Source organism: Antrostomus carolinensis, unplaced genomic scaffold (genome assembly GCF_000700745.2).
Source record: "Antrostomus carolinensis isolate BGI_N321 unplaced genomic scaffold, ASM70074v2 scaffold25549, whole genome shotgun sequence".
In the NCBI taxonomy this organism is placed as follows: domain Eukaryota; kingdom Metazoa; phylum Chordata; class Aves; order Caprimulgiformes; family Caprimulgidae; genus Antrostomus; species Antrostomus carolinensis.
In genome coordinates this window covers 11,790-24,231 of record NW_010336771.1, presented here as the reverse complement: position 1 = coordinate 24,231, position 12,442 = coordinate 11,790, and the positions used below count along the sequence as shown (strand labels likewise).

Below are 12,442 nucleotides of genomic sequence, written 5' to 3'. Positions count from 1 at the left end.
GGAGAGCTGGCGTGCTTAATAGAGTGTGGAGCCTTCTGCTGCGTGTGGCTGCTCAAAGTTTGAGGAGTGGAGAGCTTTCCCCAGCTGTTTGCTGATTTAATTAGATCTTTTCCTGTCAAGAAATCTGAAGGTCAACACATGCTTGGTAGAATCTGTCGTTTATGATGATTTAAGTACTCAGAGATGGATCTTTGAAAATCAGTGGTGAGCACTTCAAGAACCTATTGATCAGAAAAAACAAACAATGGCATTTTAAAAGCCTGTCAATAGAATCATAGAATGGTTTGGATTGGAAGGGACCTTAAAGCTCATCCAGTTCCAACCCCCCTGCCATCAGCAGGGACACCTTCCACTAGACCAGGTTGCTCAAAGCCTCATCCAGCCTGGCCTTCAACACTTCCAGGGAGGGGGCATCTACAACTTCCTTGGGCAACCTGTTCCAGTGTCTGACCACCCTCACAGTGAAGAACTTCTTCCTAATATCTAATCTAAACCTCCCCTCTTTCAGTTTAAACCCATTTCCCCTTGTTTTGTCATTAACTGCCCTTATGGAAAGTCCTTCCCCAGCTTTCTTGTAGGCCCCAATAGAGAGGTGGCTGTTTCTGGTGAGTCTGTGAAGCATCTGTGGAAGCTGAATGTGGCTGCTGCCTCAGAGCAGAGATTTGAGATAGTTACTGAGCAGTGTGGAAATAAAGACCGTTCATTAGGAGATTGTCAGTGACCAGCAAGGTATTAACAATTGAGCTGTGTGTCCCAGGCTTTCCTTACCCCCTTTTTTCCCCTGTGTGAGTCCTGGTGGTAGCACCCTTCCCACTCACCTGCTTTGTGCTCTTACCTGCGCGGTGCAGCCAGGTGAAAAAACACTGAGAGCTCCTAGGCCAGCGGTACTGTTGGTATCTTGACATTTCTGGTCGCGCTGGCAAAAAGCTTTAAGAAAAGTGTTTCCCACAAGACTTCACAATTCTGTGCATCTCCTGTCCTGCTCTTTTAGTAGGGAAGCTGAAGTAGATGTGCTAAAGAAAATGATGGAGTTCTTTAGAGAGGAATGCAAAGTCTTGGTAGGCATGTTGGCTCACTGTTTGGTTTTGCTTTTATTTGTTTTGCTTTGGAATTTCCTTGGTTAAAAGACACACGTAGCAAGAGCAGATTAGAGAGGACTGCAGGGTTTTTTCATCCCTGCAAGAGCTTTGATTGTGCTTTCCTAGAAGTTGGATGAAAATCTGTTTTGTCCCATGCATGTGAATATTCTGGCTTATGTTGAAAGTGTTACCTCAGCAGTTTGGTTTTGGAGGGGCAGGTTCAGCTTTCAGTTTGTTGTATTTTACACTTACTATGGGAATTCATTTGGGGGGAAAAATCACTGCGTGATATTGAAAAACTCACTGAGATAAGGACATCTTGTACAAGAATCCTGTTACTTAAAGGGCACTGAATGTTCATAGTACTAAATAGGGTTTCTAAACAGATGGTCATAATTAACATAAAATACAGCCACAGATAGAGTCTGTTTGGTGTTCCAGTAATTATTTCAATGGTCCAATACTTTATCATTAATTAAACTGTAGCACAGCCAACAATGGAATTGCAGTAAAGAGTTACTGAGTTGAAATGCAGAGGGGAGATCTCAGCTTCCTCAAAACAATTACCTTTTTTCCATCATCAGAGGGGGGAAAAAAAAAAAGAATGTTAAACAAGTAATTAAAACATTTGCATATTTGCATTTCTAACAAGCTGCTAGAGAAGCTTGTTCATAGCCCTGAAGTGAACTAGCTGGTCTCTAGGTTGCATCGAAAGTCCACATTGCAGCAAAGGGTGGGGCTGTTTAGCTCCTAGGTGAAGCTGTGAATTTAAATCTTCATGCTGAAAGCTTGAATGTAAAATGATTTCCATGAACTGCTTTGGCCTGTTAGCTTTTTCAAGGATGTAAGTTCTAGAAGGTGGAATATCTTTCAGAACAATTTCTATAAATCCATATTTTCTTGGCAGTGCATTGCTGTCATTGATTTGTGTGGTACTACTGCACAGAGCGAGATGTTTCAAGAGAGAAGACTTAATAGCAAGCCACCTGAAGTTATTGCTTGCTTTATGATAAGTTTTGTCCTAAATACCTGGATTTTCAATACATCAGTGATTTTCTCGCTGTGAGTTCATGGAAGTGGAGTTTCACTGTTGGGAAAGGTAGAGATGTGAAAAGTAAAATTGAATACAGCAATCGCTGCCCTTGAGTGCTCCAATGGGTTCTTGGAAGAAAAGGGAGAAGTAGCACAAGAGAATCACAATACTAAAAACTAATCTCTTATTCTTTGAGTGTTTTCTTATTATTCTTCACTTTTGTTGATTTGTCTTCTACAGAAAGAGAAAATGTGTCTGTTTAAAAAAAACAACAAAGCTGTGTTTAGTTTGGTGTCCGATTAAGTCTGAGTAAAATCTGCAGAAGGAAGGCACTGTTCCACTTCACTTCAAATGGAAGTAACATTTTGATTCCCTACCCCACAAAAAAAAACCCTAAAAATTGTGTTTTCTCCCCATTCTACAACCAGGGAGCGCTTTCAGGGGTTTGAAAACTTGAGGTTAGATGAGATAACGTGAGAGATGGTTACTGTGATTCGTGCCTTTGTGCTTTCTGTGCCAATGAATATCTTCCTCTTCCTACTCTCAAGGTGTATTTAATCCTGTGAAAAGAACTGTAAAGCTATTTATTGTGGATAGGTTCGACTTCAACTTATGGTAGTCTGCATTAATTTGATTAATGGGCCTTTTTTGGTACAATTATTAAACTAATACAAAGTTGGATTTTTCTTTGAGTATTTAAACGTAAGGATTTGGTTTTATTCTGTAAAATATTGAAATGGTGGTGGTGGGGTTTAATGAAAAATAATTCCAAATTAGTAGAAAGCATATTTTAAATATTCTGTTATTCACTTACAGCTGCCAAAACATAGTACAGTGAAATAATGGTCTTCTAGCCTGCTAAACAAGTGTCCAGCTTCCACAATGCCTGTGCAGGCAGCTCAGTGGACAGAATTTCTGTCCTGCCCAATCTGCTACAACGAGTTTGATGAGAATGTGCACAAACCCATCAGCTTAGGTTGCTCTCACACTGTCTGTAAGACCTGCCTGAACAAGCTCCATCGCAAGGCATGTCCTTTCGACCAGACTGCCATCAACACCGACATCGACGTGCTTCCCGTCAACTTTGCACTCCTCCAGTTAGTTGGAGCCCAGGTACGATTTAAGCAGCTCTTTGTTTTGCCACATTGTGTTATTACCATTTTTAGTTATTGCAACATGCCAGTTGCAATGTATGTGCTGATTTTGTTCCCTCCTTTTAATCTAAAAAATTGTAAGACCTGAACTTTGTAATATTTACAAAGTCCATACGTACTCTAAAAGCAACTACACCATTTTCAGGACCATTCTCTTCTCATAAAATGAAAACATGTGCTAGTTGTAAGCTGAATTCTCATTTAAAAAAGCTCTTGAACTGTGACTGGGGATAAATCCTTATTAGAAAATAGACAATTGTCCTGAGAAAAGGGACCCTGCAGGTTGCACTCATTCATCGTACTCTTCCAAGGAGTCTTGTTTCTAGGTGTCACATAGCTGAAAATAGCTAGCTGTTTAACCCAAGTTTCAGAAGTGTGTGCATATATATATATTTATTTTTTAAAATATGCCTGATGATGGCTTTTCAGTTGTGTTTTCAGACACTGGCTAATCGGGCCAGGAATGTTCCCCGTGCTGTCTCGTAGCAGTGGCAAAACAGCGATTATATAATCAGTGCTGCACTTAATGGAGACTAAATAAGTCTGTTCACCTCACACTGATTCATATGCTTTTTCCTGTTACTCTTGCTGTTGCAGCCAGCTGATGCAGTGAGAAGATGCTTTTTTACTTTGCTTTATAATGTGTTATTAGGTGCCTTGACACAACTATTGGTAATAACACTATATGTCAAAGTGGTTTTGTTTCTGAAGTTCACATGTTCCTTTTGGTGCTTTTTTTATTTCTAAGCTTGTGTCAGATCACTGCCTTGATCTTAAAACATTGGTTTTCCTGGTCTCCTAACTTTTTGAAATTCCATGTATTGTGACTAATGTTCCTTCTATTTTCGTTGTCTGACCTTGTTACTCTACTTTGAGTTTTTTTCCACCAAGTTAAGTTTGCTAGTTCTTCTCTTTGAAGATTTCAGCATGCCCAAATTATGCTTAAATTATGTTTTAACTTTGCATTTGATTTTTGTCATGTTTTCCTGCCGGTTAGTTTTGTCTTACAACTTCCCTTGTCTCTCTGTAGTAAATCACACTGATCTTGTACACTGAGCATCCTCTCAGATCTCGTGTTCTTCGTTCAGCTTTTGAGTACTTTCTCATTAGACCTTGGCTATTGTTTTCTATCCCACTTTCATTCTTAACGTGTTGAGTACTAACAAAAGTAAGCTTTCATCACCCTCATCCTCATCTTGAGTCCTTTTTGTTATTCCTTATTCCATCCTGCATACTTTGGGTGGGTCCTGGCTTTTACTTCTCTAAAAAGCCGTGTACATCTGCAGTGTTATGTAATTAGTAGTAGTGATGTTGGTGCCGTCAGAGGTATATCAGATGGGTTACCTGGGTACATATAATTCTTCTCCCTCTCCCTCCCCCTTGCATTTTCTTAGGTACCTGACCATCAGACAGTAAAGTTGAGTAATGTAGGAGAGAACAAACATTATGAAGTAGCAAAGAAATGTGTTGAGGATTTGGCACTCTACTTAAAGCCATTAAGTGGAGGAAAAGGTGAGTCTCTACTGAACAGCAGCATTTTGCCGTAGCTTACTTTTAACAGCGTTGTGTTTTCAGCGCTGATTTCAGGAGTCAATGGGATAATCCTCTCATTTTTGTAATAAATTTTCCCTTAACATCTTTCACAGCTTATTCACATCTGTCACACTTGATGAGTTTTAAATTTCTTTTAAGTTTAGAAAATATTCTTTTTTATTTTATACTATTTCCTTGGATCTACCTTTGTACTGAAGCTGAACTTTCCTCAAAGGATGGGTTTGATGTGAACTTAAGACTTTAAAATTCTCTTTGATAATGAATTACACAGAGTTGCCGAAGAGAAGGGAAGATACTTGTGACAAGTATCCAAGTCCTAGAAAAAGACACTTCATATTAGACATTTTTGTTTATCTTATGCAGATAAATGTATCTGATGAGAAGCAACAGTTTGCCTTTTCTCGCTTTCTTTGAAGGTGTTGCAAGCTTGAATCAGAGCGCGCTGAGCCGTCCGATGCAAAGAAAGCTGGTGACGCTGGTGAACTGTCAGCTGGTGGAGGAAGAAGGTCGGGTTAGAGCTATGAGAGCAGCTCGGTCACTGGGGGAGAGAACCGTGACAGAACTGATCTTGCAGCACCAAAATCCTCAGCAGCTTTCTGCCAATCTTTGGGCTGCTGTCAGGGCACGAGGATGCCAGTTTCTAGGACCAGGTAAAGTACCTGTAGAATCTGCAACAGTATATTTAGCTGTACTTTTTCCTAACACAAAAAAACATTCTTTGGAAATTTCTTTGGTTTGATTGAAGATGTAAGTACTTCAAATTTTCAACTTTTTGCCAGGGAGAAAGGAGGGAAAAAAAAAACCCTACAAGTTTGTAAAATCTGCTGGTTTAAAGTTTTGGGTTCCCCCTCATCCTTTCTTAACCGTCTTTCAAAATTATGAGGAAGTATTTAAAAAAAAAAAGTATAAACAAAGTACAAACAAAAATAGTGGCAAAAAAGAGTATAAACAAGCATGCTTTCTGCAGTTTGTAGTGCAGTGTAACTGTAACACAGGCTGGTTGTACTGCTGCCTGGGATTAGAAATGGATAGGAAACTGCAAATGCTCTCCTGTTCATGCTTGAGCTGTAAATGCAGTCAGCCTAACTGTAGTTGCAGTATACTTGAATTTTAAAATTTATAATGATCCTATTTATATCTTTGATAGAAACAGCAGATTCTTCAAAAGAATGTTGCTAAACCAAGCACAGAAATGAGAAGGAAATTATGTTTAAACTGGAAATAGTCCTCTCTTGATTCCAGTAACTGATGATAGCCTTGCTGTTTTTTGGCAATATCTGTGAAAGATATAAATCCCTTTTATTTTTGTGTGTTAAAGCTATGCAAGAGGAGGCACTGAAACTTGTATTACTGGCGCTGGAAGATGGCTCTGCACTCTCAAGAAAAGTTCTGGTACTTTTTGTTGTACAAAGGCTAGAACCAAGATTTCCTCAGGCCTCTAAAACGAGCATTGGTCATGTTGTGCAGCTACTGTATAGAGCATCATGCTTTAAGGTAAAATGCCAATATTTGGAGTTTGTTCAAATATGTTTGTTCATTTGTTCTTTAAATGTCAGTATCTTAATTTATTTTTTTTCTTTGTGTTATTTAAGTAACTTCGGGGCACTTGCCTGTTTCTTTAAGTCATTCTTTAATATTGGGTAACTGTATCATCTGTAACTTAAGCAAATCTGATTGCTTTCCTAGTTGGAATTAGTGGAGTTGGTATAGTTTTACACTTGTGATCCTGTAAAAACTGAAGAGCTGGCTGTTCTGCCTGTGCACTGCTAACATGGATGAATACATGGAAGAAAACATCTGCTAAATGTCCAAAAGCAATACTACTGTGATTTGTGCTGTGTAACTGTCTTTTTCTGCTGGAGTTGGAGATGTATTTTTTTTTGTTAAAGGAGGAGTATTTAACTATTACTATTTATTAGGTCACTAAAAGGGATGAAGATTCTTCTTTGATGCAACTTAAAGAAGAGTTTCGAAGCTATGAGGCTTTACGGAGAGAACATGATGCCCAAATTGTTCACATTGCCATGGAAGCAGGACTTCGAATATCACCAGAACAATGGTCTTCCCTTCTGTATGGTGACTTGGCACATAAATCACACATGCAATCCATTATTGACAAGGTTCGTCAAAGGGATGATTTTAGTGTCTTTGTGGGATTAGATTTGACTATTCAATGTTATAATAAAAATCCAAGAACCACTTGAGTTAACATTCTGTCTTTGGTTATACCAAGTATTAGTTAGAACTAGAAGGAAGATTTTCTCCCTACTGTAGTGTATTCTTCTTATGAAGATATTTTGTTTTCCAGTCAGTCTTCACTCCCTTTTTAGTGTCTTATGATGAAGCTTCATAGGGCAGATTCTGAGCTGAGAAATTAAATTTCTCTCCACTGATACTCTCTATATGCCATCTGAAGACACTACCTATTGCATTGAGGAACCAGTTTAATGTAAATCTGTTTAAGATTAGTAGTTCACAGTTGCAAGATGCAGCACACTAATACTCACTTTGTTTTTAGCTCCAGTCTCCAGAATCTTTTGCAAAGAGCGTACAAGAATTGACAATTGTCTTGCAGCGCACAGGGGATCCTGCAAACTTAAACAGGCTGAGACCTCACTTAGAGCTGCTGGCAAACATAGATCCAAATCCAGGTATGCTAGTCAAGCTTTTAAAACATTTCTTGATATTTTTCATATCAAGTAAATTATTAATATGATAACCTCCATTCCTGGTTTCAGAATTCCTGTTCCTTAGCATAGTATATCATAAACTCTTCTTCAGGGCTCTCTAAGCTCTGTCCTAGTACTTGGTGGTTTGAAGTACCAGAAGAGCTGCCTCTCACTCTTTATACTATTGTAATTATTGACAGAATGACAAACCTGCTTTTAATAATTTTAGATGCAGCGTCTCCAACATGGGAGCAGCTGGAAAATGCAATGGTTGCTGTAAAGACTGTGGTACATGGGCTGGTGGATTTCATTCAGAATTACAGTAGAAAAGGCCATGAAACTCCACAGGTAACATTTGTTTGTTGCATTTGATGTCTTGATGTACATTTACTGAAAGATGAGACTTTGAAATATTACTATTGATTTGAAATATTGATGGCTTTCTCTGTGAAATAACTGATGATACTGTTATTTACTGCATTCAGTTTTGAGAACTGAATATGGAACGCAGCAGAGCTTGCTGTAGAGAGATCCATACAATGGCACAGTACTTAGGCCATCAACAAGAAATTTCCTTAGTTTTCTGATTAATGTAAAAGGATCTCATGGATGTGTTTGTGTGTATTTTAAGCCTATTTTTATGTAGATATGTATTGGAATGTCTTGTGGTTTTGTTTTGTTTTTTTTTAAAGCCTCAGCCAAATAGCAAATACAAAACAAGTATGTGCCGAGACCTTCGACAGCAAGGGGGATGTCCAAGAGGAACAAACTGTACATTTGCTCATTCTCAGGAAGAGCTTGAAAAGTGAGTGTGGGAGACTTTTTTTTCCAATTTAAATCCAAGCAATCTTCATAGCATTTTGAAAGCAGTTTCTTCTATGCATTTATTCATTCAGAAGTATTTGTGAATCTCTTGAAGTGGCAACTCTTTACATGAAATTGAAGGTGCAGTAAAGCAATATCTGTAAACTCATTCCAGGTTTGTTTATTTTATCTTATATGAAGTAAAATTTCCTTTCCTGAAACTGAGTTTAGGCTCAGTGTCTATCAGGGCCTGCTTATATCACCTGCAGGAAAGAGAATGTTAATTACATTTTGATTGATAGAGGAATTGAGTTATTCAAATAGTATGTAATGTGTGCATTCTCAAAGCTGTTTTCACCCAAATCCATTTCCAAAGAACAACAGAAGTGGATCTTCTAGGAGGAGGGATGATTTTCGGTTACAAGGAAGACATTGATGTTCTATTGACAGGTTGTTGAAAATAAGCACCAGGTTAAAGTCCTGTAATTTTTTTTATATCATGTTCCTGTCAATCCCTTCCTTTTGCTAGTTTTACAAATATACAAAACTGCCCAATAAGCACTTTTTAATTAATGTCTTTTGTTTGTTTGTATATGTGTTTGTTTATAGGTATCGCTTGAGGAACAAAAAAATCAGTGCAACAGTGAGAACATTCCCCCTTCTAAATAAAGTTGGCGTAAATAGCACCGTCTCAACCACAACAGGAAATGTCATTTCTGTCATAGGAACCCCTGAAGCAACAGGGAAGATGGTGCCAAGTACTAATGGAATAGCTAATTTAGAAAGTGGTGTTCCCCAATTGATCCCTCGCTGTGCAGACACCTCCTTGAGAGCTTTGGAGAGCACCAAGAAGGGAGGGAAGACTGGAGCCAATGGCCAGAATGTTTCTGGATCCCCTACAGAATCACTACCTGAAAAGTAGGTAACTTTTTTTTCATCAAGATAACTAAGCACAACGTTTTGCTTTTAGATCCTCGTGGAGTTTGTGGATGGCAAACAATAGATACTGAATTCTGCTCCTGGCTTGCGGTTGTTGCTGGTGCTCGCTGGCTGCAGAGTTGTGTAAGGTCTTGTGCTGCAGTACAGATACCATTATACAGAGTCTGTGGATTCAGGTTGTCAGGGCCAGTATTGGTTGTTTTGCCTGTTGAATACTCCCATGCAATATAGATAAAATGATAAATGTCTCCTGTTATCTTTTATTCTGTTGTTCTCAACCTGGTATCTGACTTACTATTGGCTTATTGCATAAAAGTAAAACAAAAAAACTTCCACTCAAAATTTGACATTTCCTGAAACCAAGGAGGGTGTGTGTAGTGCATAGTCCCTTAATAATCCTGGAAACCTCCTAGTTTGGGGGTTTTCCTTTAAAAATTTTTGGATACTTCTCTGGGAAGCACAGAGCCTTTAAAGAACTTTTCAAAGCCTTTTGTTTACCAGAATGCACTTACAAGCAGGATGTAAGCTTCTGGGTACATACCAAAACATATATATGCACCTTTGAGCTCTCTTAGGAGAAAATCTGAGATGAAATAGTAGTATCAATTTGGGGTATGAAAAGTAAAATTCCACAGGAAATGACATGGCCCAGATTTCCACATTACATGGGAGCATACACAGAGAGATGACCAACTGAAATAAGTAAAGATCTACTTAATGATTTCTTGGTAATCCTTTTCAGTAAAATTGGTTCTCCACCCAAGACTCCTGTAAGCCAGGCAGCAGCTACCTCAGCTGGTCCTCCTAATATTGGAACAGAAGTTAATTCTGTGCCTCCAAAATCCAGCCCGTTTGTTCCCAGAGTACCTGTCTACCCTCCACATTCTGACAACGTTCAATATTTCCAAGATCCCAGGACTCAGCTGTCGTATGAAGTTCCACAGTACCCACAGACAGGTGAGTGAGATGAGCACTGAATCAAAAATAGTTCTGAATTTTTCTCTAGATAAGCCTGAATGCTGAGAAATCACTTTTATCAGTTTTCTGGATATTTTTTTTATATTTTTTTTAAATATCAGCTGAATCTTCACTTAATGGAATACTAATCTGAGTATGGGAGGGATGTGTAGTTTGTTCCCAGCGTTGCTGGTTCTTGTCTTTGTGTGCTGTATGTGATGCAAGTTGTACCTAAGCATCCAGAAGAACTTGAACCTCAAGATCTTTCATCTGCTTTTTCCTTTGTTAGCATTTAATTGCATTTATTTAGGCTTGCTCACCTCATGCCCTAACCATGAGGGTATCTATAGGCAGGATTCAGACCCAGAGGCATAGCATCCTCTGCTGTGAGGCTTGCACATCTTTGTGCTTGCTCAAATGTTTCTTGAAAAGTTTCAGTCATCTTTTTAGGTTGCAGTGTGCATGTTTAAGTTCAAGCAATTAGTTAGATGTTATAGTGTCAGGTCATTCATAAGCTCTAAAAACAAAAGGTAGAGGAGTTCAGACAATCCTCTCCAAAGAAAGAAGAGTAAGCCAAGTGTGAAATGGTTATTTATGCACCTTTGGAATTTTTTGGAATTATTTTTTTTAAGCAAAATACCTTTTTATTTCAGGGAACTATTTTAACTTCCTGTATAAAGAAGTGCTTAAGATGCAGTCTTTCCAGTTTCATAGTTGTACCATAGGACGTAGGAGCAGTCTCAGAGAAACTCCATTTTCCAAATTGGGTCAAGGTGGTAAAGGGTCAGCACTACACCTGCAAATATGGTTGTCATACATGAAATTATACTCTACAGAAACATGAGAGGGTCAGTAACAGGTCTGTAAAGTGTGACTCTTCATTCTCTAAAGGTACTTAACACTATTTACAGTTGTAGGTGTAAAATTCTGGGTCATTTGTGGTTACATTAAATATGCCTTTTTCCAATTTTTAAGGATATTATCCACCACCTCCAACAGTACCAGCTGGTGTGGCTCCCTGTGTTCCTCGCTTTGTGAGGTCCAATAACGTTCCAGAGTCCTCCCTCCCACCTGCTTCCGTGCCATATGCCGATCATTACAGTACATTTCCCCCTCGAGATCGACTGAATTCTCCTTACCAACCTCCTCCTCCGCAGCCGTATGGACCAGTTCCTCCTGTCCCTTCTGGAATGTATGCTCCAGTTTATGACAGCAGGCGCATCTGGCGCCCGCAGATGTACCCCCGAGATGATATTATTAGGAGCAATTCTTTACCTCCCATGGATGTGATGCACTCATCTGTCTATCAGACATCGTTACGTGAGAGATACAACTCTTTGGATGGGTATTACTCTGTGGCTTGTCAACCTCCAAACGAACAGAGGACCGTGCCTTTACCCAGGGTAAGTGAGAGCCAGAAAGGGAAGGATGCAGTCTAGGTTCTGAAGGTCGTTCCTGAAAAGTTGGTAAATAATTAGCATAGAACTCTTCGGTTTATTTGGGGTTACACTGGTCAAAACATGTGACCTGGACAAAGTTCTTGGGTTTTTTTTTTAACTTTATTAAAATGGGCTTGTACAATTAGACTATTCTAATCTGCATTAGGACCATATCCCCTCAGCTTCTCTAATTACCATGCATGTTGTTTGAATTAATTATGTATTTAAGATTTGAGTTGCCATACATGGGCCAGGTTCTCCTACAAATCCTACTGATACCAATGGAAAGTTACAGACCCAAGGGAATTTGGGGGTCCAGGTGTGTCCTGTGCAAGCATTTGCCTTCTGATTAGAGTAGGATAAGATATACAGTCCTGTATTTATTACTGCTAGGAGCCTTGTGGTCATCTGAAGACTGGTTATGATGAGCAATTAAGACGGAAGCCGGAGCAATGGGCACAATACCACACGCAGAAAACTCCTCTGGTATCGTCGACCCTTCCTATGGCAACACCATCTCCCACACCACCTTCTCCGCTCTTCAGCGTAGATTTTGGCACAGAGGTAGGAAGCCAAAGAACTTTTTTGGTTTGCCTTCCTGTTTCTGTAAGATGCCATTTGTTAATTCTGGTAAAGATTTTTCTGTTATTGTTCATAAAATTAATTCAGTTTTCTAGCAAAAGGAAAGCAGTATCTAATAATGAATGCATTCAGTTTACTGTTGTAGTGATGCTAAACATGATAGCTGCAAAAAGGTCAAGAAGTTAAATGATTTAATTTACCCTCACTAAAGGAAATGTAACTTTACTGATCT

At 39.0% G+C, this 12,442-nt stretch overlaps 1 protein-coding gene and 1 non-coding gene across 6 annotated transcripts in view; both read left to right on the top strand.

The window, feature by feature from the left end:
• Nucleotides 1-2,963: 2,963 nt before the first annotated feature.
• Nucleotides 2,964-12,442, top strand: part of RC3H2 (ring finger and CCCH-type domains 2) — a 16,339-nt gene continuing 6,860 nt past the window's right edge. For 3 of the 5 annotated variants that reach the window (XM_029086737.1, XM_029086736.1, XM_010174985.2), the window contains exons 1-12: nucleotides 2,964-3,225; nucleotides 4,661-4,778; nucleotides 5,237-5,470; nucleotides 6,139-6,314; nucleotides 6,740-6,940; nucleotides 7,339-7,471; nucleotides 7,719-7,837; nucleotides 8,182-8,294; nucleotides 8,903-9,211; nucleotides 9,975-10,189; nucleotides 11,165-11,592; nucleotides 12,022-12,192. In XM_029086737.1, the coding sequence (XP_028942570.1) occupies nucleotides 2,995-3,225; nucleotides 4,661-4,778; nucleotides 5,237-5,470; nucleotides 6,139-6,314; nucleotides 6,740-6,940; nucleotides 7,339-7,471; nucleotides 7,719-7,837; nucleotides 8,182-8,294; nucleotides 8,903-9,211; nucleotides 9,975-10,189; nucleotides 11,165-11,592; nucleotides 12,022-12,192 (2,448 nt within the window). In that variant the 5' untranslated portion in view covers nucleotides 2,964-2,994. Of the gene's footprint in view, nucleotides 3,226-4,660; nucleotides 4,779-5,236; nucleotides 5,471-6,138; nucleotides 6,315-6,739; nucleotides 6,941-7,338; nucleotides 7,472-7,718; nucleotides 7,838-8,181; nucleotides 8,295-8,902; nucleotides 9,212-9,974; nucleotides 10,190-11,164; nucleotides 11,593-12,021; nucleotides 12,235-12,442 lie in introns of all 5 variants that reach the window. The other 2 variants (XM_029086735.1, XM_029086738.1) reach the window with 2 other exon arrangements.
• On the top strand, nucleotides 7,135-7,250 carry LOC114818890 (small nucleolar RNA SNORD90). Its single transcript, XR_003766304.1, has one exon. It is a non-coding gene; the product is annotated as a small nucleolar RNA SNORD90 (small nucleolar RNA).